This window comes from Mycteria americana, chromosome 6 (assembly GCF_035582795.1).
Source record: "Mycteria americana isolate JAX WOST 10 ecotype Jacksonville Zoo and Gardens chromosome 6, USCA_MyAme_1.0, whole genome shotgun sequence".
Lineage (NCBI taxonomy): Eukaryota > Metazoa > Chordata > Aves > Ciconiiformes > Ciconiidae > Mycteria > Mycteria americana.
Window position 1 is genome coordinate 53,541,767 of NC_134370.1, and position 25,818 is coordinate 53,567,584.

General features: G+C 37.8%; 1 protein-coding gene across 5 annotated transcripts in view; it reads right to left on the reverse strand.

Moving 5' to 3' along the window:
- The window catches only part of TJP1 (tight junction protein 1), a 75,686-nt gene that overhangs the window by 43,973 nt on the left and 5,895 nt on the right, over positions 1–25,818 (reverse strand). For all 5 annotated transcript variants that reach the window (XM_075505844.1, XM_075505843.1, XM_075505842.1 and 2 more), the window contains exon 2: positions 418–474. In XM_075505844.1, coding sequence (XP_075361959.1) covers positions 418–474 — 57 coding nt within the window. The remainder of the gene's footprint in view (positions 1–417; positions 475–25,818) is intronic.

Consider the following 25,818-nt stretch of genomic DNA (forward strand, 5'->3'; position numbering starts at 1 on the left):
AAAATCACTATTTTCAGCCACTAATTTAAGAAAGTGGCAAGCAAATAAGGCCATTTTGAACACATTTATTTAAACCTAACTACACTGTTTTATGTCCCTGCAAGTAAAATTTTAAAACATTTAAGTATAGTTATAGCACAATTGTTAATGAACACTTAGATTTCTAACTACTTTCAGTTGCATACAGAAGTAATCCACAGCTTTGTTTCTGGCATGGTTATTTGTAGGCAGGCTTATCTCTGAAACCCAACAAATAGAGCTACTATGAAATGGAGCTTTTACAACACTTCTAAATTTAAACAAAGGAATATGACAGTTTCCTTTTCTTTTACTTCCTGACATCTGGCTTTTTCCTATTGTTTTCAAAAGCTACCAGTATCCTGCGTTAGGCATACACAACCAATTGTATGAACTTACCCTGTGAAGAGTCACTGTGTGTTGTTCCCATATAGCTGTTTCTTCCATTGTTGTGCTCTAAGGAGAAAAAAACCCCAAAGATTAGACTTCACTGTCAATAGCTGTACCAAGCAACTGTATAATACCACGAATAGAAACTTACACTCAAAAGTAACATTAATATTCATACTGAATAGCTACAGAGAACTAGGGCTGGCTCATTTGTTACACATTTCCTGTCTCTATGTCACATCTGAACTTCCCATGCTCCTAGGGAAGGAGGGCAGGGGGAAGAATAGGCAAAATCGATTTCTAATCATCATATATTTCAGAACTTGAAGTTAAAGAAGTTTCAAGGGAAGGACTACAAGAAGCATTTGTGATATAGGCTCTCTTGGTTGGTCATTAAGTACAGTAAATGAAGCTGGTCCAAGGCCCACTTTCAGTATTCCAGTGATCAGTTGTATTTATATCCTAACATATACTTCACACTTTTGTGAACGTTCTCCTTTTGCTTGTTCTAACTGTATGCACTAATTCATGAATGCCCAGCTATAGATTACAGGTACCTGTGCTACTGTATTATGCATACAGGTCACATACACAGACTCCACAGTTTATTGTAAGCTAATTTCTTTGGTGAACAGTAGCAGAAATAAGCAAGGTCCTCTCTAAGGGAACTAGATTAAACAGTAACATTATGACAATATTTACATACCTGCATTTCTGCTTAAAAGAGCAGACACTTGCACTACTTCATGTGCAACGACAAGCAAACATTTGGAAAGGGGAAGATGGCATGAGTGAGGAAAAACTAGCAGAGCCAAAGGCTTGAAAACAGGCAGAAAGGCAGCAGGAGATAGATAGCAAACAGCAAAAAGTCTCCTGCTATCCTGCTGCTACATTTTCTGCCTTTCCAGAAGGAGTGCCAGCGTTTTGCTGCATACCCTCCCCTTTCATAAGCCATCCATCCATTAACTAGTGAACAGAATCAGAAAACAAACATATCTTAATAGGGGAGTGTTGTTTTTTTCAAAATCTACTTTACTCTTAGTTTGTTTCAGTTACAGTGACTCAGCCACTACAACAAAAAGTAGTCCTAACTTTTAATCCAGTCCTATATTACAATAGAGAACAGCAGCAGGAGTGTTTACTCTCACAATCAATACCTCTGAAAACTTTACCTGATTTCGTAACATCAGAATTTGCAACTAGGTTTAAAAAGGGAGTTCTCATGACCCCAAAAAGCTATGGACTTTTTTCCTCCACTTTTGTGCTCCAATTTCAACGGTTAGGATGTGCTACATTACTGCTCATTTCTCTTTCAGGGTTCACTTCTCCTGAAAGTGTTGGTGCGACTTAATTGGAATATATTTCATTCAAACAGCTTCTTTTCCCCTCCATTCAGTACCAAATGTTACTCCTTTCATTACAAACTGATTCAACTCTACCCCAGAATTAATTATTTCTCTCCAGCTTTTTAAAAATAGATCAAATATATATTAAAACAGGAACGATTTACACACACAAAGCCATCTTTGAAACAAAACAATGTTTTGCTTGCTAAACGGTTAATGAATACTGATCTTCTTCCCTATTTCTGATGCTCTCATTCTGTCTTAATTTTGGCAAGAACTTCTCAGGCTAAACATCTTGTCAACAAGTGAAGAATTATTTCTGCAAGTAAACTTCTGAAAGAAAAAGCTTTAAGTAGCTCCTGTTCAGAAAAAGGTGCAACAGGAATCCAATAAAGGACTGCAAAAGTCGCAAGTCACATTTTAATTGAAATAGGCTGCCTCATTTCTATCTGCAATTACCAAAGAAGTTAACCTGAGCGGCTCATTTATTGCATTTGTCCTGGCAACACCACACAGGTACAAAACTCCATCCACAGTCAGAGACACTTTCGCACAGCACAGTTTGAGCTACTTGGCTAACAAGGTACCAGATTTCAATGGCTCCGAGTTCTTGTGGCTCACTGTTGGAGCTTGGTACCTAGGGCATGGTGCAAACACACCAACTGGTTCTGGATATGGCAAAGACTGATAAATCCCAGTTTAACCAACTAAACACTGCTCCCACTGGATCTGGGAGAACTGGCAATCCTAGAGTCAGAGCGGGATAAGATAAAAACAGCTAAGCAATAACTAAGAAAAATGGAAATGACCTATGTAACATGCTTTTGAGAACTGTGAGAAGACTTACTACCTCACATAAGAAAAACCAACAAAAAGCCCACCAGACAAACCCTGAAAAAAACACCCACATAAACTCACCAGCCTTTCTAAAACTGGACAGGGTGCTCACTGCTCAATCTACTGAGTGTGGCTGCCATATTTAATGGCTTTTTCCTTTCTGTAGAAGCTCAGTCTTTCCACTTTCTTTACTTGTTCTCCATTTTCTTGCTCACACTATCTCCTCTACTCATCTATTGCTACCACCTCCCCTAGATTTTACTAATCCATTCATTTCAAATTCACAAGACTTGGAAACATCAAATATCCATTAGTTGGACACCAAACCAAGTAATATGTTATTTTCATTCTTTCTGCATGCCCAAATAGCCCAATCAAGAGCAGTGAAAACAGTTCAAAGGCAGCCTGAGGTGAGTTGTTGGCTTTGACACAAACTGCTTATGTGAGCTAGTTTCTCATCTGTAAAGAATTGCATTCACTCACAAAAGACTGAGAAGTTTGATGAAAACCTGTGAAGGTACTCACTCTACTAAGCACTGACAACTGAGGCAGAAGAACTAGCTTGTGCTACCATCAGCTGAGGTCCCCGTTGTGATACTGCTCTTAGACCATACTCAAAGTGCTCTACTTTTCATGCAACATTTGAATTTTACAAATCTTGTAAGGACTTAATTCCCAAGTCTCTAGACATGGCAAACACTGCTTATAGTTAAGGGGTAGGAGCAGACAGTGTAGGTCTGCAGTGGTGGTGCCACCCCTGCTGACTGCTGGTGCCAAGCTTGGTACCCCAAGTAATCTTACCCATCACTGATTGAGGAGAAATCAAGGTGACTCAGCAGGAACTAAGAAATACATACAGCCTAACACCCCAGAAACTAGGAATATATGAGAATACTAAGATGCTAGAGTCTAGAGTTCAAGTAACTTAACAGAGACCATTAAGTATCTTTGAAATGCAAGTGGACAACTGACAGCATTTGAACTGTGAGAATTCTAGATACTATATTACCTATCATTCTCTACATGTATTAAGAATAAAAAGAATACAGAGAGAATGATGGTATCATGATTTCAGTATTGGAAAAAAGATTTATTTTATGCTTATGCTTTATTAAAATCAAGAGTTTCCTTAAGCTCATCTTAAATACCCTTATAGAGACAATTAGTAGCATTCACAGCTCTGTATATGGCAAGTGGATGTGTTTGTGGGTTGGGTTTTTTTTTTAATTATTTAAAGGATAAGTCATAAATGAAGCTGCAATTCATCAATATGGAAGTAATGCAACTTATCATTTGGTCAGAACCTTGGAAGTGTCTAATCTTGTTCAACTTTTTCATCTTTGAAATTGCCCTGGGATATGAACATATCAAAGTAAACATCTTTCCAGAAAGCTCCCTTTCTGGGCTACAAGGGTCCTTCAAACAACAACAAACATTTTTTGCTCCCCTTCTCACCATGTTTTTTTCCTGCTTCTTAAAGGCTGGGGTTTTCATTTTTCTTTTTTAAAAAACATGTCTTTTCTGATACAACTCTTACCTTCACGCATACATCTGGGCACACGTGTACATACATAAGATTGAATTTCCCCAAAGGATTAACTCTGTACTTATGCATCAAGGTTTTTCCTTCAAGCATCATGAAGGGAAAAAAAAAAAAAAGCCTTGCTGGCAACCAGCTTGAGCAATGCTGTCATGTTTGCAAATAGAATTGCTCAGTTTACCTCCACTGCAGTTGGAAAAGCTGTTATCAGCAGCAGCACTGAACAACCCACAGGCTTGAAAAGACAGTTCAAGTTCACATTTGGAAGGAGTCAAACAACAGCCACAGAAATTATTATTTTATACCTAAAATAATGCAAAGTTCCTGAGGTAAAGTTTCTTGCAGGATAACACTTCTTTAGACTTCTACACCTAGAGGAAGAGCTCGGACTAAGGCCAAGCTCCTATGTAATCTTGAAATCAAAGTCAGAATAGTTTCCCAATGTTTCTTTGCACGTCTAGGGGGGACTTACTAGAGGAATTATCTTTCCTGTTTTAACTGAACTGCTCTTCATAAGAAGTTAAGCACGTCAAGAATTACAAGTTAGATTTTAAGCAATTGTTTGCTCAATTATGATCAAGTTTTGACACATGCAGTCAAAGGAGTTTTCAATCACGTTATTTCTTAGTGAAATTCAACAGTAATTTCCTATAAATAAACAGTAAGTGTTAAATATCTACTGTTGTTATACATTTCCATGCATTTCTCGGTAAGGACAATGAGATTATAACATTTTTCAGATAAAATCATATTTAGGTATCTACCTTAGAACAGGCAGATTTTCATATTTTCCTCTGGCCAACACAAGAGTAACCTACCATGGGAAGCAATAAAGTACTTCTAGTATCTTTACAAACCTGATGTTGCAGATCAGCACTGACAGCTGTCCTGCAGATAATAAAATGAAGCAACTACTTCTGCTACCTCAGGGGGCATATTGTTTCTATTCTCTGCAAAACACAATGGAGAGGAAAGCTATCTGTGACAGATCCAAGTCCCTGCTCTAACCCTTTCAACCACAGCAAGCAAACTACAAGAAATGGAATGACCAGATCACAAACACAACCATATAAAGAATGCTATCTTTGCTCCAAGCTTGCAGCCTCACATTGTAGCTTTTGTGTACACCCTACTTCCAATAAAATGCCGACATCTAAAAACATTCCTAATTGTCCTGATAAAATCGTAACAACCTTGAGAAATAGTTTTCTTATTCAAGACATGAGGAAAAAAAAAAAAAGAAGAGAAAGAAGAACTGGTAAGGGGCTGTATTGAAAGAAGGAAATAAGTTTCTATTTAGAGTCAGTCTCTTCAAAAGGACACACCAGGCATTCATACACCTTATCTATCTTGCTGCATTTCTATTTGGCTTCTAAAATTAATTTTCAGTTATTCCTGGGAAAGTCCACTTCAGCAGTAGGATGCTACTGAACTTAAAAGTTTTAAAGGTTAAATGCAGAATCAAATAGATTGATTGCACTTGTGGGAACAAGAATTAAAAGCACTTATTGTACCAATCAGCATTTGCAACTGTTACAAGAATTTCTGCAGGTTTGTTGGGTATTTGGGGGTGATATTTTTCATTCACTCAAAAAAAAAAAAAAAATCAAAGTCAATATCCAAAACAAACAGCTTCCTGAGGAAGTTCAGAAAGGAAAACTGAATATTCCTCAGCCAGCCCAGAGCAGGGAATGAAGAGGTCATTTCCCTACACAGAGCATCTTTCAGCACTCAGTTGGAGCAGTGTGTTGTTTCCAACATTGACCAGGAACGCTTCCTACAGACACTCACCTTGCCTAGTTAAACTACTTAAATTCCAACAGATTCCCTCCAATTGTCTTATCACAAAAGCCTTCAGCTGACTAATAAAAAAAAAGTATTTTTTAACACTTGTTCCCATGCAATTAGTGCAATGAGGACAGAATCCTATTATCAGACTGATTTTATCAATTGAAATGAGAGCTTTGTCTTACATAGTCTTTATAAACATATGCAATGCACCACATCTACTCTACAGAGTACCTTAGAGATATCTGAGCTATGTCAAATACTGGAAGCCAACTACTACAGCAAGCATAGCCAGTCAAAGAGGAGGGTACTCTGAGGCAGGATAAACACAGCAAACTGCACACTGCTAAAGCTGGCTGTTTGCACTCAGAACTGTGGTATCTCTGTACTAGACTTTGCAAGCAGCCTATATCCTTGTTTTTTACTTGATCATCACTCTTTGCAAGGAGGAAAGACTGTTTTCCTGAATGTATTTTTAATAAAAGACTCAAGAGAGATCACAACAGAGCAGCTCAGGGACTGCTGCAGAGACAAACAATATGCACCTGATGTTATTTATCTCTTTTACACAGCAATGCTAAGTGGAGGAGGAAACACCCACTAAAGCATTCTCTGGTGAGATTTGTATATATAAAAAAATTCTCCTTCATCACTAAAGCTGAAAAGCCCGTCTTTAGTCTCACCTTCTGTCTGAATGTACAACCATGGAAGTGACATCGACCATTTATTTTGGAAACAGAAATACTAACCTTATTCTCTCAAGCAGATGTACTAAACACTTAAAAGTAAAGCAGTGCGCATCACTTTTTTTTTTTTTTTTGCCTATTTCATACATTGCATGGGTCCCAAGCTCTAGTCAAGAGTTCCACTCTTCCCAAACATGTGTCTATATTCAACAGGCCACCTTATGAAAAACTTGGATTAAGAAAGACACCATTATTAAAGCTGATCTTCAGACATCAATGTGCAATACAAGTTTTTTTAAAAAAAAAAAACACACAACAAACCCCACACATACAGAATTCTCAACACTTCCTGTTAATAAAATGAACTTAATTTTACTTAGATCAATCTAGAAGTACAAAGTCTCTACTACAATAGTACATACCTACTGCCCGGACAACAGAAGTCATCTTTACATCACGAATAGCAACCTTGAGAAGAAAAACTAGGACTAAACTTAATTTATGTATATATTTTTTATAATAGCTAGGCTGTTTCACCATTCCGCTCAATTCTTCCTATGCTTCCACAACCACATGCTGCTCCATGGGATGCTACCTTACTAAATACAATTTCCACTGCTTCATGCTCTAAAATTCCTAAGATTACTTGCTGTATTTTGAACACATAGATACTGCATATACCTAAAAACATCCCTTCTGCTAGTTTTCCTGATGAATTTTTGTGCAAGACATTTTTGCTCTGACTTCTGGGCACTATTCTCTCCAAACTAAAAAAAAAAAGCTCTGTATTTAACTCATCCCATGTAATACCCAACTTTTTTAGCATGACTCACTTTTCCAGAATGGCCTCTCAAGTCCAAGCCTCACACATCAGACAGCTCTCTGATCTCCTGGGGTCATAAAATCTTTTCGTTGATTTGCTGCTCAATACAAAAAATGGTAGAGCCTCCTTCCAAAAAAGCCCTAAACAAGAACAGGATGCAGAAATCTGGGGGGATACTGCATTTTAGTGAAATAATAAAATACTAGATTATAGATCCAGTTAAATCTGAGTATTTGTAGCAGCGTTTATGATACAGGCCTAGTGAATATCATTGTCCCTGAATGGCAGAAGGCTGACACTCAGCAATAAGAAGGCAAAACAAACCAGAATGTAAGACCCAAATGCAGATGCATCTCAAACGATCTCAGGTCCAGTTACTTCAGATGAAGAGTACCACTCAAACACCCTGGTAACAGTATCAGCCAGCAGCTAAGCAAAGCTTACTAGCTTCATGAACTCTAAGGTGTGGGAAAACTGTGCTTTAGAACTTGGGATCCTTGTCTGGTTTGCTTCTTTCCATTTTGCTTTCCAGCTGGCAGTGAAATCATGTAGGATCACAAACTCCAAAGTGCTGGCAAGCAGCATTTCACAGATCACTACTCCAGGCTAGTTTGCTAGCAAAAACAGAACCAAAATGACAACAGAACAGAAACGCTAAAAAGCAGAGTGGTAAGCTATGTTTCTCCCCCCCCCCCAAGTGATGTTGCTAAAGGGAAGCACAGATAGCTTGCACTTTGCTTTTGGTTTTAAGTAATTTCTCTACCATACCGACCTAGGTCAATATTATTAGGACATAAAGATTCCAAAATTAGAGTATAGTTTTTAATATGTAATTGAAAGTATTTACCTTCTCTTTATTTAGAGATCAACTTTAGCTCAGATCTGATTTTTTTCACATCATTTCAAAACCAAGACCTTCAAGAAGCTCAATGTGATATTTTAATTCTTCAAATCTTAAGATGCAACTTGAAAAGCACTTCTTTTAGCACAAGTAACTGCTTAAGCAGCACACACTGCCCTCCCACTATTTTCCATCCTCAAAAATACCCCTCTCCTGCATATTACGCTTGTGCACGTTACGCTTATGTCTGTGGTCATTTCTACCTGTATCAGTTCCCCATCAGTTCATCTCAACCCTACTGACAGCAGCTGCCAGTGGCACGGTTTGTAAGCTAGCCCTGTTAACATAAAAGCTCAAACTACAGCCTCAAATAAAAGTAAAGTAAGCTATATTGAAGTATGCAAGTGAAGCACATTAAGTGTACACAGCTGTGACCACAGCTTCACAGCAACTGACACAACTTGGAATGGGAAATTCCAATCAGATATTACCTGCTTGGTTGGTTTGTTTTAAAACCATGGGGGTGGTCAAATAGCGGTGCAGGCTGCTCAGGGAGACTGCGGAATCTCCATCCTTGGAGATGTTCAAGATTCAACTGGACAAAATCCTGGGCAACCTGCTGTAGCTGACCCTGCTCTCAGCATGGGGCTAGACTAGATGATCTCCAGAGCTCTCTTCTGACCTCGCTGTTCTGCAATTATTCTATAAACCAGATTTAGCCAGAACTGCTTTGAGCGGAGGGTTGGACTAGCTGATCTCTAGCGTCCCTTCCAATTTTAATTTTTAATTACTCTGCGATTCTAAGTCACATTTCCAGCACGTTCCTCAAACCAAATCCAATCATCCCACTGCAGACACAGCCTCCGTTCGTGCTCTTATACAGAGCTTGGTGTTACTGTTTTATCACTCTGTTAAGAACATTAGTTGAAGTTCTTCCAATTTGTTTTTCCTTGGGGGAGGAGGAGAAGAGCACAGTATCAGTACCACAGAAAACAAAATCATACCGTATTAGTTTTATATAAGAAAACTAGATGAGGCTTATGTACCTGACTGTTGCTTTTTAATTAAAAAATACAAAGCCAAAATGCACACAAGTGCAAGATATGGCCACCAAAAAATCACCAACATGGAGTTAGACAATCACAGCAGCAATCAAAGCATTCACGCACCTCACTTTAAGCCAGAATGCCTCCTACCTTGTTTCTAATCCACAAAATCATAACCTAGTTACCAAGCACTGCACTGTCTCAGTTTTAGATTGTTACACTCTGAAGATCTGTCAAACAAGGGCCTCAGGATTGGCAACAGTATCCCACTAAGACAGAGCAGGGTTGTTTTTCCCAAGGTACTATTCAAAGCTTTCAAATATCAATCAGACCAAATACACACTTAAGAGCCTTGCATGACAGTTCAAGTTACAGACACAGAATTATGGCCTTGCCATCTTCCAGCTTGACAATAAAACAACAGCATGCATAGGTTAATTTCTCCTTAAAATGTTTGGGGTTTTTTGTTTGGTTTGGGTTTTTGTTTCTTTAAAGCCCACACAGCCACAACAAAACAATAGATTTTATGGTTAATTTACCAAATTCTTCTGAAAGTAAGATTTAAAATGCACGTACTCCAAACAAACACACACTGCCTTTTGCCTGGTAGAAGCAGTTGACTACCACTCTGCAGTTGCAGAATTCTGTGGGGGTTTTTCCTGATATTTTCCCTGCTGAATCTCAGTATGAATCTCAGTCACTTTGTGTAATAAGATTTTTTTTTTCTTTTTATAGGTACAAAATTTCTTCCTCTCAATCTCAACCAACCACTCTTAGTAAGAAATTTTGGGTTAAGTGTCCTTCCCTACCCTGAACAACCACACACACACAGATGGCATTCCTCCCCACCCCCAATTTGGGTAACTGTCAGTTAAGAAGATTCAGTTTTAGCAGTCACATGGCTGCTACAGCATCTGCAGAACACATTACAACTCTAAGCTCACATTAACTTTACACATTCAAAGGAAGTAAGTTAGAAGCCAAGGATACAGAAATGCAGGAGTTTAAAGAGGAGGAGACGGTGAATAACATTATATATTACAGCTCTTTGAAAGAGAGTAACTTCTTTGGTTAGAAAGTTTTTAGTGACTTTGGAGTAAGGAGTCAATAGTAACAAATAGTTCGGTTAAAAAATTGCATAACAGGGAACACAACAGGTTTTTGGGGATTTTTTTGTTTGCTCATTTAGGTTGTTTTTTTTTTTTTTGAAGTGCAGTGCTTGTAAATTGAGAGAGGAAGAAAAAAAAAAGTACAAGTAGTCAATGGGAGAGAAGGAATGAGAATTAGATACCCAGCTGGTCAGAGGAGGACATAAGATTTGGATGGGAGGACAAGGTAACAAACACTACAGTAGTGATTAATGTTAATGTGTCCGAAAGGCTTATTCAGCTATCAGCAAGGAAAACATTCCTGAACTTTCTTATCAGGCAAGTATGGGAAGCGGAAAACACATCATTTTTCCTCAGCAAAAAGGACTATCCCCACCCTAGTAACAATGCCTAGTTTTGTATTAATTCACCATGAAATGGAGTACTCATTTACCTAGTTTTCCAAACACGTACCTTGAAGAAAGGAAAGAGGAATCTGTTTAAGCAGGCAAAATCTAGTACACTTTGACATTTTACTTCACTATTGTCTCCCAGTCTCCCTATTTATATGCACAACATGAGTCTGCTCCAGGATTTTCTCCTTGAAAAACTTCCTTTCTAAAGCTAACACATTAACTACTAAGTGATGAAGAAAAAAAAAAAATTAGCATGCTACAATTGTCCTTACATCCAATTACAAAACTGAATAAATAGCACTGACAGAACTCAAAACCAGGTAATGTTGTAAGTTGAAGATGTAGAATAATAAAAAAATTGAAGAAATATTAGTCAATACTACCAGTATTTAAATTCTGAACAATATAGTGCAGGAGAAGAGAGGAGAGGAGTCCTTTCCTTTTTTATACCAAGCCGTTACACTGGATTCAGCAGCCTGAAGACCTACAATATGAACTCCCACATCCCAAGGAGCATATTCCTACAGCTCATTTAACTGCTTCATTTTCATCAGTCCTTTGCACCCTTTTGTTTAGTGTCTATGTAATATAAATTGATTAAAATTATCCACTACTGATAAGAACAATTAAAGTGACTGTGAAAGTTCACCTTCACAAGAGTGGTGGAAAGGGGTGAATGAGGTCTAAGAAAAAGGATGGGTTATTTCAGTAATTGTGTGAACCAACTGAGCAGGTGTCCAACAGCATTGCAGAGGCAAGGCATAGCAGCCAGAGGACTTTAAGCAAACTTTCCTGTCAGAACGTGTATAACTTAAAACAGCACCTTCAGGCTGCTGCTTGACAATACAAAGGGTTAAGGAGCAGCAAAAGCCCAAGCTTAAGGCTAGTCATCCACAGGGCAGAGTATCTCCTTTATTTGCAAAGCTACTCTGAACTGAATCAAGTAATCAGTCTGGTATTGGTGATGGCTTTCTTGAGGCAGAAAAGGAGCAGACAAGTAGAGAATCTAAAAGATAAAAATAAAAGCCTTTTCTGATGGGTTATTCATTGACTATCAATGTAGAAATATCACCCATATAACAATATACATGCAACCACTTTCATAACCCTAGCTGCTTTAGTGGGTAACAAACAATTGCTTATTCACAGCCAGTTATAGAGTGGGAATTTTTTTTTAAGCTTAATCCTGGCTATACTATTAGATATTTGAAAGATATCGTTGTTTCTTTTCAGAAGGCAAAAGAAGGAGTCATTGTTACCAAAGCAAGACTTACAAACATGTTTTATGGAAAACATATGCATATTTTTCTACCTTCCAATTTATCATCCTTTCCCTTCTTCCAAGTGATGTGCTTCCTTCTCTTCAGGAGCCACGGCCACTTACAAGCGCAAGAGAAAATAACAGCAGCTCCACAAGAATCAGCAAGACATTTCCACACTTTTCTTTCCTTTCCCTTAAAAGGACACACAGCAGCAACAGGGATGCCCCTGCCACTCAAAACAAGCCAGAAACATCTTTTTACTCCCATCATAACTCATCTTCTTAAAAAGCGGCAATGAAACCAACTGCATTGGGGAACCAAGACTGGACAAGAGACAATAAAAGCAGGCCTAAGATAGTGCCCAGCACCAACAACTGCCCTGATTATAATTCTCCTCTTTGATTTCCTACTGGCAGCAATCCTACCATTGCCTTTCACTATAGCAGTGGTTCACAACCTTTTCCAATTTGCAGACCGCTTAAGAAAAGTTGGATGCAAGTCACCATATGTTACACTTAAGCAAAGAAAAGCAAGCGTTTTTTAAAACAGCATGTTCTGGGGTTTTTTTGGGTTTGGATTTTCTCTTTCGTAGACTGCATCCCTACCACCACTCCAAATAACCATGAATTCCTATGAATCCCAAGCTGAAGAATTACTCTAGCCATTTCTCACTCACTGAGTCAGGAGACAACACCCAGTCTCCTTCCCTTCCAAAGCCAGGGTAGAAGAGACATTGGCTACAGTCACTAGAACAAAATGACAGAGTAATTACTGGGCAAGAGGCTTTACACAGGCTTCAAATTAAACTGTAGGTATTCAGATTTACATAACCATCATGTCTTTTCCCATCCCACCCTGCAGACATACAGCTACGGCTTTTTCTTTCCTGTTTGCACATCAAAGCAGGGGAAGGGACAAGCGAATTAACTAACATGCTCAAGAGCATTAATTGTTGACCAGATCAGAACTTCCTAGCAGCATGTTGCCTTTACACATACAAAGCAAAACAGGACACCTCAAAACCAATAAAATGCCCTCTTCTAACGAAGAGCCATTTGGTAGACTTGCAATTATTCTGACCATTGTAGGTGAACTAACACTGAATTTTGCGTAAAACTTAGTATGCAAATTTAGAAAGCTTTGTAAGTAAGGAATTACCAAAAATTACAATCTTTCAGATCAAATAGCTTCAAGGCCTTTCTTCTGCAGTTTAAACTTCACCTTCTACTTCCCCAATTGAGCATTTAAGGTGATAAAAAAAGCCAAGTATAACTAAAAGCACAGTTCCATCAAAGGAAAAAAAAGCCACACCCAGAAAGCCAAAGGTTAACCTTAAAAATGGTCACAAAGCTACTTCAGTATTTACATCAGCAATTAAAAATAAACCCATTTAAGTGGAACAAACTGCCTCACCAGCAGCTTTAACCACATGACACCATAACTTCTCTTCCCACAATTTCAAGTATATCAAGGATACAGGATTATATTCTTGACCAAAACTGCATCATGTCCATTCATCACCACACTGGAATGCACATTCCCAAATAGGCAAGAAAACTATGTGAGCAGAAATCATCAGGGCTATTTTAAAATATGCATTGTGCTTCTACCAGAACTGCATCTTCTAACTACCTGGAACCATATTTAAAAAAGGAGACTTTGCAAACCCAAAGCCCTTAAGCAAGGGCAAACTTCTCCCTTTTTGAAAGTTGTTCCATTTGTACTTTAACTTAAAAACTGCAAGATTCAAAACTATAACGTGACACTCCAGTTTACACAACCTTTACCTCACCCCTTTATTACTCCATCACTCCTTGCTCCTTGTGGTACAGAAAGCAGCTCCACTGAACTTCTACATTCTGAATATAATATATTCTAAGAAAATAACAAAAGGTTACAGACCAGGGGAAATTACTAGTGTAGAAGTTTAAGTCTTTCCCCATCTGTTACCTTGTCTCTTTAAGCTTAACATTCTAAATCAAGTTAAGGTTTTAATTGACAAAAGAGAACAAATTCACTTAAAGAGTGACAAAGTTCAAAAAGAAGCAAGGAAGAAAGATAACAGAAATCCCACTTAGCTGCATTTTTCCCCTCTGCATATATTTGTTCACATTGCTGCACATTTGTTCACATTGCTCCAATCTGTTCCACAAAAAGAAGAGTAAGAAACAGCAGAAGTGCTCCCACACTCTTGCCCTACTTGAGCCACCCCTTTGACTCTTGAGGGGGAAAGGTGCACATCAAAACATAATGCCATTTAATTTCATGGCTAAACTTTAAGTTATTTCAAGAGCAGAACTTGACTCCATTTTTTATTTTTGCACCACGTTCTTTCTTGCCCTTGGGCGTTTCTCACCAGAAGGTCATTTTTGTGACAACACGTGGTCTTTTCTGGGCCTTGGATAAATCAGCAACGTAGTTTTAGGATTGCTGCATGAGTTTGTTTTTTTTTTTGTTCTTGTTTTTTTTTTTTTTTTAATAAGAACTTTAAGTTGTTACAAGGCAATACAGAAAAAATGTACTTAAAAGCTCTTTTCGCATTCCACCTCTGCTTTGTATCTTGCAACTACACAGCAAACTAAGGACATATTTTAGCTGCCCAATCCTGAAAAATACATCATAAATTGAACACATTAAGGTTCCATAAGCATGTGCCAACTACCAGCTTGCATGTACATATCATGGCACCAGTGGTGCCATTTTTTCTTGACAGTGCACTGTCAACTTAGGAGTCAGTGCTCCCAAGCCATATTTACTCTCTCAAAAGATCAAAGACAACACATGCATTATCTTATCAATAGTGCAGATTATTGATGCATATACTTAAAATACTTAAATATTGAGACCAATGGCACTGCAACACTTCCTGCAAGTGCAAAGCTTCTGCAGGGTTTAACTTCTTCCTCCAAACTAGAGTGAAGGTTGTTGCAAAGCATTAGGTACAGGATAACTTAATATCATTATTTCAAATAATCTACAGTCCCACATACCTACATAGTACACACCACTGCATCAGTATGATTGAACACACACATTAGTATTAGTTTGAAATAATTTTCAAAAGCAGTATTTTAGATTTACTTACATTTTCTTTATTTTTAGGATGCAACACAACCACATTTTCAAGATTTTTTTTTTTTACTGCTACTAAAGCTGGGTACACACTTTTTCCAAGAAGAAATCCAAGCTTCTCATGTAAGCAAGTGATAAGCATCGAAACACACACAATTGTAGTATCTGAAATTTACACTTGGAAGTCAGCCTGAACAAGTCTCATAGAACAGTACAGCTGACTGAATTACAAAGCATTTTTGGTTTTTAGTGGTCTCGCTTTGCATTTGTTCCACAACATTTAAGGGGCTCTTCCCCCACCCACCAAAAGATCTAGTCTACTCCAGCACAAGTTAAAAGAACATTTAGCATAAGCCATTTGTATCAGTCCAAGAAAAAGCATCCAACATGACCAAAAGTAATGCTCATAATTAAATGAGCTTAAGTTACCTTCGCAGACTTGTTTTCAAAATTGAGAAGAGGACAAAGAAAGTTTGCACACCCTACAAGCATTCACCAGAAAAAAAACACCCAAAATTACTGAGTTATTAAAGAAAGCTACAAATAAAACCCAGTAAATACAGGCAGCAGTTTGACACCCATCAAGAATGTCTGACAAGGGATAATCTAGACATATCAGCACTGTAAGTAACACTGAAAGCTTTCCGTTGGCAGGTTGAATAGCAAGAGAATGTCATGGCATTTTTAGGAGAACTGGCATTACAGTTAAACTACTGGCAGTCTCCCTAGCTGTACAGGCCTGAAGAGCTACCTTCATTCTCAGCCTATGAAGCTACCAACTTAAGTACCTAATACAGGGACACATCACTGAAATTATTTTCTATGGCAGCCAGTTTGATAACTTTTATAAACATGCAAACAAAAAGAATGAATTATGTTCAAGTACATTGTTCTGATTTTGCACAGAGAAAACACACGAAGTGAAGAATCCCAAACTAATCACTACATAAAGACACGTCCATAAGTAATAGTGGATGTCATGGCTTCAACTCAACTTTGAAGTAAGACTCAACTATGCAGTAAGTAACTCAAGCAGACGCTACATGCTTAGGAGACAGACTTACGAGAAGCTGCTCTTTCTCCCTAGGTAATCATCATTTCATAAAGAATAATGCTTGATTGCTAGCCAAGCTATGGTGAAGATGACAAGCACGCAGAGTATTTCAGAAGAGGAACTCTGAAAACAAAGACTAAAAATAAAAGTCTATACATAACTACTCAGACATGCTACCCATCAAACCCACCTCTTAGCAAGTATTTCCCATCTGTGCTTAATGGGCAGATGTCTTTTTCATTTACTCAGCACATTTTTTTGAAACGAAAAAGCATGAATGACATTCTAGCTGTTTATCCAACCAGCTGTAGAAGAAACTGGATAAGCTCTTGGTTAACAGCTGAAACGCCTGTATAATTTTGGCCAATAACTTGTTTATCCTAGGTTACAGCTACAGTTCATTCAACTGCTGCCCCAAAAAACTATCAAGTTACATGTCAACAAGAACCAGATGCTGGGGATGGTGAGGGGAGAAGGAAGCAAGTGAATCACTTATAAACCTGCAAAATCAGCTAGCATTTTTTAAAGGAATATCTTTGCTAAATGAGTAAGAAACCTCAAGAGTTTCTCTTCAGTACATCAGCCAAATCCATTTGATGAGTCAGTTCAATGGAAAATACTATCAGAAGGCCATGGTTTGCAGAGAAACCATTTAATCCAGAGTATTCTTTGGAAAAAATCCTGAAGACTAAATAGGTGAGGATAAAAAAAAAAAAAAAAAAAAAGTGAAAAAGTTGGTCAGAAAGAATAGATGAGAAATGAAACAGTACTTCCAGCAAAGACAGTTGTAGTACAGTCTTTTTTCAGTAAAACCAGAATTGAATAGCAAAAGAAAACCTCCTGTAAAAAAAAGAGTGCTTTCAATGCTTGACTGATTTAATATTTGTACCTTCATAGTCATGCAAGTTCTAATAATTTATAAGATAAAATTAAATGCAGTGACGATATCTAAATTTGTAGTTCTTGTATCAATGTATTGATTTAGTTGCATCTTTTCTGCTAATTTTTGTAGGTTCACCTTCAGAAGTAATTCCTTTTGAAATTTAATCCTCTAAAAGATAGTGTAATGTTGTCAACAGTAGTAACACATCTTTTTTGCCTCACTGTGCCATTTAAGTTGATCCAGATTAATAAATGTTGAACTGAGCCACGGAAAATATTTTTCCTCTATGGAAGTTAAGGTGCAACTACAAAAAGTTAATTTGAATATATACGAAGAACAAACTTTCTTGCCCTACCAATCACTACAAAGAGTGCAGACTTTTTTACCCAGAAGAGTAGGAAAATACTCACTATGGAATTACACTGTTCAGTTAGTTTCCTACTGTAAACTCATTCTGTTCTCTTCACTGCATTGCTATGGCAGGAAAAATATATTACATCCTTTTACAACTTCAAATTTATATTTTAGTGCACTGCCATTGTATACTATTTAGCCAATTAGCAAAAGCAATTTTAAATACACCAGCTGCTTATCCCTGAATATACACGACCGCTTCAAGAGACATTAGGCACAGGTTGTGCGTATTTTGCAGTTACTGGAAATGCAGTAAATGCAGGTGAATACCTGTTGTCACACTCCCCCCAAACAAGGAGACAGTGATGCCATGCTGCACAACAGGAGCTCAGTCTTAGAATTATATAAAACTTCATACATGAAACACATATACAATATCAATCAAATGTTACTACTTTGTTTTCCACCTCTCAGCAGAATAGAACAGAGATGCTTAGTTTTTGATCCAAACACTCTGAACTCAAACAGGCTTAGAATCCAAGGTACAAGTAACCAATAGATTATATTAAATATAAATACACTGCCCAGAGTCAAAGGTTAAGTTGTGAATTGGTCAACTTTGCCCTTCATAGGTAATGGGCTATTATGCTTCTTATTGTACAGGCTTACTTGGATTAGACATCCACTTCCCACAAACATCCAGCACCTTATTTTCAGTGAGAATATGGATTGTGTGTGTCTTGGGAAAACAAAAAACATTTTATCCTTGTAACATTCTAGTCAGGCTACTGGAATTAAAGATTTTATACTTTTAGACTTATTTTTCCTCTTCCTATGATCTTCGCAAATCAGGCACTACCTGATCTAACAGCTATTAATACAAGTAAAGAGATTAAACAAAAAACTCAGGTCAGTAATTTTATTCGTGTTCTAGCCCTGCTTCTAACACTGAAGAAGGTACTGGCATTACAGTTACCATGTATGATACCCATTAAGCATCACATACTCAAAAGAAACATTTACTTATCGGCTTCTTCCTATTCTTTGTACCAGTTCAAGAAAAGGAATTAGACCTTAAACTTCTATACGATAAATGCTATGTTTCAGGAAACTACTTTCCACTGTATTGGTCATCATCAATAAAGGACCATTGTTTTTTAAGCCCTTCCCTCCCCTGCTCTGCCCAGTCACACACACTTTTTCTCCCCCCTAATCCACCCACTCTTTAAAGCCACCACATCCAACTTTTCAAGGCTGTTTGTTTGCAGCAGCTCTGAATAAACGACACAAACCAAATCTCTCACATACGACTATTTTTGAAGTGAAAATTAACATGAATACAATTTAACTGGAGACAAGTCAACAATTGGGTCCAGATAAGAACTGTGTTTGTAGTCAGCAGGGGAGAGGTGTTGTTATAGAAAATGGGGGCTAAAAGCATGGAATGAGAGCCAGCTTTGTTCACAGTCACTAGTCTAAGTGCCTATCAGTCAGCAAAAGCATTTTTAAAACAGCTGCATCAAAGCTTTCTGCAAGTTAGTCAGCATGTGACAGGCCAGCACATTACAACAGTGCCACAGCAATCTCTGCATAATAGGAGTGCTCAGAGTGACCTGAAAGGTCAGTGTTTTCAAGCATTCCAGTAATCTGTAAATTGCCTTGGCTTATCGCTTGGAAGCAACATAATTACATTGCTTGAAGGGCTAGGACAGTAAAGACAGATTTTAGGTATTATGTTTTCGTCAGCTACACACTAACCTCTATGCTGTGAGTATATCCAGGAAATATGGACTAATGTACAAATAAAAAGTAATGGAACATTAAAACATGGAAAAATCTGCTTTTCTGATAGAGGGAAAACTATTTACTAAGTTTTGTTAACACTGCCTATAGTATTTTATCAAATATAAGTACCTTTGAGGGGGTTTTTTATTTCTCTAACAAGTGTTCCAAAATGTTTGAAGTTATTTTCTATAAAACTAATTTTTAAATACAGAAAGATTGAAACTACTGAGTAAATTAAAAGGTCCTGTTCTGGAAGTTAAAAGGTAGAGCAAGCAAAGTCTAGTTTCATACTAAGCATCCAGTGCCATTTGAAAAATGGTACTTTCTATAAAAGAGAAATTATTACTGTCAGCTATCAACATCCCAAGCAATGTACTCATAGCAAAGCAAGGCCAGTCATTGACTTTATTCAAACTTATGTCTAGAAACAGAAAAGAAAAATTGGATCCCTCAGTCTATCTACGTCACAAGAATAAAAACTTAGTATTTAGCTGCCAACAGCCTTATCAGGATTGTAGTAAGATTCAAACTATTTCAACTCGCTATTTGATACATGTGCTTTTCTCCTCTCGTGCACTACAGCATATAGCACACCAACTTGATCACAAGGCTCATGGAACAGGTATCTGTAATTTGCAGCTCACCACAGTTTACTTCACTCTGTCCTGTGTAGCCCTTCTGCTGCACAGAAGACCACTGTTCACTTACTCTACTGCTATACCACTAACAAATCTATTTCTACTACTTCACTCTAGGTGACTTCAAGCATTCTTCATTCCCACAGAAGGGAGTAAAAACAAGGACAAATACAAAGAACATCATAAAAATTCTCAATTTAATTCAATTGTAGAGAAGGGAAAAAGCCCATACAACATTTCTCTGACTGTTTGCTTTTGTTTAAAGTATTTTTATTATCAGTAACTACTTAAGGTATGTTTGATTTTTTTTTTTAAAAGGGAGATAGTCAATATAATCAGAAGTTCAGGCTAGCAAAATGCATGCTGCAGAAATATAACATTCAAGTTTAAAAAGCATCTCCTGTCTGTTTGCATTTTAAGCTAAGATGCTAGCACAATTTGAAGAACAGGACATAAATCTCACATTGTTGTCAACCAAACTAAGGTTACAGCCAAAAAGATAGTCCTAGCATTATCGATAATTCAACTGACTTAAAAGGTATCCTCATAATGCTGGAAGAAAAAAAAAAAAAAAAGCAAGCAACACCACTGGTCATTCTGAAGGAGCAATGACCTCAGCAACTCTCAACCACTGGCTGCTTACTATTGTTTACACATCTTCCCAAGATAGAGGCATTTACTGATTGCAGATAAACACAACAAGTAAGAAAACCTTTTAAGTTAGCATTGGTTTATTTCAAATGAATCACCGCTGACTTTATATACCCTCAAAGGCAAAGAAAGTTCTTCAAAACTAAAAAACCAAACATACACTTAATGTGTATTTCAACTTCCAACCCCCAAGTTCCTCTTAACAGGCAGGACAGGCAGCTATGAAAGCAGACAAAAATTACGAAATTTCATTTGGAACAAGGCATGTATTGATTATATAATCTCATATTTCAGATGGAAAATTTAACTGGAAAAAAACACTTGATAAAGAATGGAATGGGTTCCTAGGAATAGCGCACCAGCAGAGAACCTAGGACTAGTGCCCTATCAGAGAGATGTTTCTTGGAACACTTGACCCCCCTCTCCCAAGGGGAACTGCAGTTTGTATTGGCTAGACAGCCATTTCCTAACATTTATTCTCTTCTTGGGCTGGGGAGGAACGGACATTAATTTTCAATCCCATTTGCAGCTCTTCTCAGCATGCAACAGCTCCCAACCCCAGCTCCTCCCCAGTATCAGGAGGGCAGAAACCCCAGAACATTTGAGGAAGCTGGCAAATATGACAAAGAAAAACCATATTCTTAACATTAAAAATACTGCCAGTATTTACAGAGCATTTAGGGGGTGGGAGGGGTTGCACCTTTAGACCACTGGGGTGGTGTTCCTTCTCAGCTGGAAGAGAAAGGCATATTGTGAAAGCGAGTAATTCTGAACTACCCCCCCTCCTTAAATAGACTGCTTTAGCTGGAGAAGAGGAAGACTTTCCTTAAGCCATAACATGTAATTTATAAGAACAGTTTTCCATTTCACAGGAATTGTTACTATCTTTTGAACTAATTCAAACTATCACTCTTTGCACAACTGGGAGCATTTAGGTCAGTGTCTCCTCTCCCTGAAAATAGCACAGTATTCTCACAAAGGTGAGCTCTTCGTTTTACTCCACCTGTAATTCAGGTCCTATCTACATGAACAGTTAAGCCAGCAAGATCAAAGACTTCCAGATTATGCTTGCTTTGTTGGCTATCTACACAAGACTTGCAAAAAGTATAGGTATGCATTTAAGAGGATGTAGCTTGCCAAATTATCCTCATATTCAAGATTCTGCCTTTTCCCAGTTATCTGGGAATATGTTCAGATAAGTACTATAACTGAAGAAGAATGCCTAAATTAGTATGTGTGATGATTTCCATTATCTCCAAATGCAGTACAAGACAGGATAAGCAGTAGGTGCATTTCAGCATGTTTTGTTTACAGCTTCTGATTATTTCTCATCTGAGGTTTGCATTCTTATAGGTTTTGAAATACTTCCAGCTTGCTACGGAAGGTCTTATAATCTAGAATTTCTGTACAGAATCCTAGTGTCCTTCCAACTGCCTTTTATTTGCTTTAGCATTTAAAAAAGCTTTTATCATTTTCTTTTCCTTTCCCCACTGTCTTCAGCTCTCTCTTACAGAAAGAAGAAATAAGCAAATGAGCTCGCATGACAGCTACAAGAAACATTAGTCCTGCAACTTGAGCAAAACACCTATGTTTTTATCATGGCTCCTTCAGAAGTTAGGTCTGACACTATAATCTTTTTTTTTTTAATAGTAACCTTTAAATACAACTGAGGAGTTAGTCTTGATGAGACAATTCTGTGAGTAACGCTTAGTCATACAACACAAGGTTTCACAGTAATTATTTGGAGAGTCCAGGCACCTCAGCTTTTGTGCTTAGGTTTTTCTTTGCTGGGGAGGGCAGAGGCAAGAAAGAAGAGGAGGAATAGGTAGTTGACTCAGGATTAAAAGCTGTCTGCTTGCCTTTGGCTCCCTCTTTCCTTTCATTCTCGTCTCCCTCAAATATCACCTAGTATTTTCCTCCCTAACTGCTTTCTTTCTGTAGTTCCTTTCCTCCCATCATAGTTCTCACTTTTGGTTTAGCCAACAGAAGCTGGCACAAAAACCCAGGAAAGGTAGGCAAATACAATTAAAACATAACCAAAGACAAATCTTTGGCCTCCCGCTGGTGAAAGTTCATTTGAGAAACCAGATGCCAACCTTTCATTCAGAAGATGATGGAATTCAAACAACTTAAAGTATTGCACAGACCTAGCTATTCCAGCTTCCCCCTCTTAATTCTTATGAGACAATACTCTCTTGCAGTAGCCTGGAACATGTCTGCTATTTATTAATTGCTGAATCCTCCTTGCTTGTAAAGGCCAACTTCATCTGATGCACTCTTGGCACCTCCATGAAGGAGAACACACTGATGTAGATGTTTTTAGTTTCAGAGATGTCTAAGAAATATTGAGTGGCAAAGACAATATTCCGCCAAGACACGTAATATCGGAACTGGGGCAGTGGGGGGAGGGACAGACAGGGACGGATGATGACAACAACTTTGCAGTGATACAGTGCCTCTGCCATTCACTTCAGAACATGACAGTGTATAGGTTTATACTATCTTTACATAGTATTTGTAGATCTGCTGCTGACTGCAACAAACAAAAACATAAAATTCTGATAAAGCTAGTGGTATATGGTCAAGAAGCTTCCTAACTGGCCCCAAGATTATGACATTTCATGGCCCGCTTACCACCTTACAGATAAGTGATACTTATTTTTCAGTCTAACTGGTACTACTGCACCTAAGAAATGTAAAATACGGGGGTCAGCAGCTGCAAGTTGAATATAAGAGACCATATATTCAGAGTTGCATTCTGACAGGGTATTCAAACAATTTTACTGATAGATCCCCTAATTAGAAAGTCAGCAGTTTCCTGGGCAGCTCTAGGGGGCATTTACCATCTAACTATCAACCATAAACAAACTACAATAACCTACATGATCAAGATTGGAAAAGAGAAGCTGGCATACTACAGAGTGCTTCTACAGCACTGTATCCAATTCAGATGAAACATGTTATTGGTTCAAGCCATTAAATATGCTTTTTATAAACCTGTAGACCTTTCTTGTATTCCCTAGCTAAAGGCTCCCTGTTTTAGGAGCGTTAATCCAGTCTACATCATCCACAGGGGGCAAAACCTAAACAAAATGCAAGTCCATTTAGTTCTCTCATACAAGATTACCCTCCAGGAATTTCCATTCCTACATAGCTGGGTTATTAACAGGGGGGTTTATCTTGTATGCAATGGCCAATCACTTTCCACAACTTAATTTCAGTTTTGAAGGAAACACAAGTTCTTTTGTCAGAAACCCATACCTTCGAGCTTGGCTTCAAGATCTTAATACCTACTAGAAATACTATTTCAGAGAGTCCAGATTTACAGGAAAAGTCTGTACCTTTTCCACCTAACACTATGCTGAAAAACTACATCATGTGGAGGCATTCATGGGCAAAGGAGTATTTTTCCAAATAACATATAGAAACAATGCTGGGTAGAGCAAGATAAAGTTTTTAAACCAGCATCCTGTGCTGAGAGGGTTAACATGATCTGGCCTTCTCCCAGATTTAGTTCTGGGGAAGCTAGCCATCTAAAATGAACATGAATTACAGAGTTACTATGAGTCTTGGAATTTGTTCAGATAAACAATACTTGGCATACTTAGCCCCAGGTACTATCCTGATCCCATATTAATTACAAGTGACTAATTATTTGATACCACTTTGTCAAGTAGCACCTTTTAAAGTTACTTCTCCTAGAGTTTTACAGTTACAGTAATTCCAATTGTTACTTTCTATTAGAAACAACGAATCCTTATATGGCATAATTTAAGCCTATTATATTTTCAATTAAGCTGAACACAACTGTGTAAATATTTTTTTTAAGACTATTAAATTTGTTTTGTTAAAATAATTTTATAGCAATGTGTGCCAGGTCAGTCCTTTTGCAAACTCATGTCACCACTGCTCATAATTTAAGTAATACAAAAACTGACATCATTGTTCAAATTTCACAATCTGTCCTGTTTCATTGTTATTGCTTCTAGTTATAATTTAAGGTTATTACTTCCTTTTAATTAACTCTACTTAAAAAACAGAGCAGCATCTCTTCAACCTCAAGTTACTTCTTCATAATTTTTGTATTATCCAACTTCATAATGAATATAACCAAGTCATTAATGCTGTAGCAACAGCGACACTGTCGTAGCAGCTGTGGTCTAAAGAAAGATAATCAACAAGGTTTGTAGGAAAGGGCAATGGATGTTCTTTCAGCCACACCAACTCTTCTTAAAGAGCTCTGTCCAAAAGCTTGACCATATGCTCTGAAGAATATTAACAAGTCTAAAAGACACCACCTCTTTCTCTATGCATCTTGCTTATTCTGTGTCCCATCTGGATACATCATAAGAGAGTCACCAGCCTGGAGTGTAAATAGCTGAAACAGGGCCATTTAATATTTAAAAGAAAAATTTAAAGCTGGATACATAAATGGAGGTCATGTGTGAAAAATGACTGCTGACCCAGTGAGGCAGAGGGGAATACACTGTTACTGGACCCCATTCAAGGAACAGCCTATACAATCCCAAAGGATCATGAGCTGAAAACTAATTACTGCCTGGTTTAGGAGGGGTGGGGGGGAGTATGTTGTAATTAAGTTCCTAAGAAAGAACTCAAATGTAAAAGGGAGTGGTGAGGAAGACAGAAAACTGCTCTTCAGTGCAGTACTTACTGGGAAAAGGCTTGGAATTACAAATCAAAGAAACTGCCTACTTTTGCTCAATTTCTATTTTTAGCATATCAGTACTTTGCATATGTGGGGGTAGGGTGGGGAGACGAAAAGACTATCAAAAGACTATCAGAGCAGTATCAAGTTCTGTTACTGCTTCGTCTGCTAAGGAAAACTAAGAAAATACCTTATGATGAGTTATGCGGGCCAAAAAGGGTCATAGTACGCTTGCCCACTTCTCGTAAGAACATGAACTTCTCCAACGCAACACTCCCTTACTGCTATCATCTTACTGAATTGAGGCTGCCCTCCCCCACCACAAAAGGGTAGAACATCTGTTTATAATGGATTAGGAAACAAGAATCCTATTAGAGATTACCAGATATCCTTGAGAAAATAAATACTATTTTAACATAAAGCCAATATTTACATTTTTAGCACCTACAACATATTTAATTTTTCCAAGTGTCTAAATAAATCCTGTTGTGCAAAGGCAGAAAACAACTCTAGGGAGCTCCTGAAGATCCTACAGAGTTAGGAATAGCAAACGTGAGAAAAGTGCCCAGTCCTGCACACACTGGGGCAGTTCTCCAGCCCTGCAGTAGCCCATATACATAGCTCAACCAGTCCA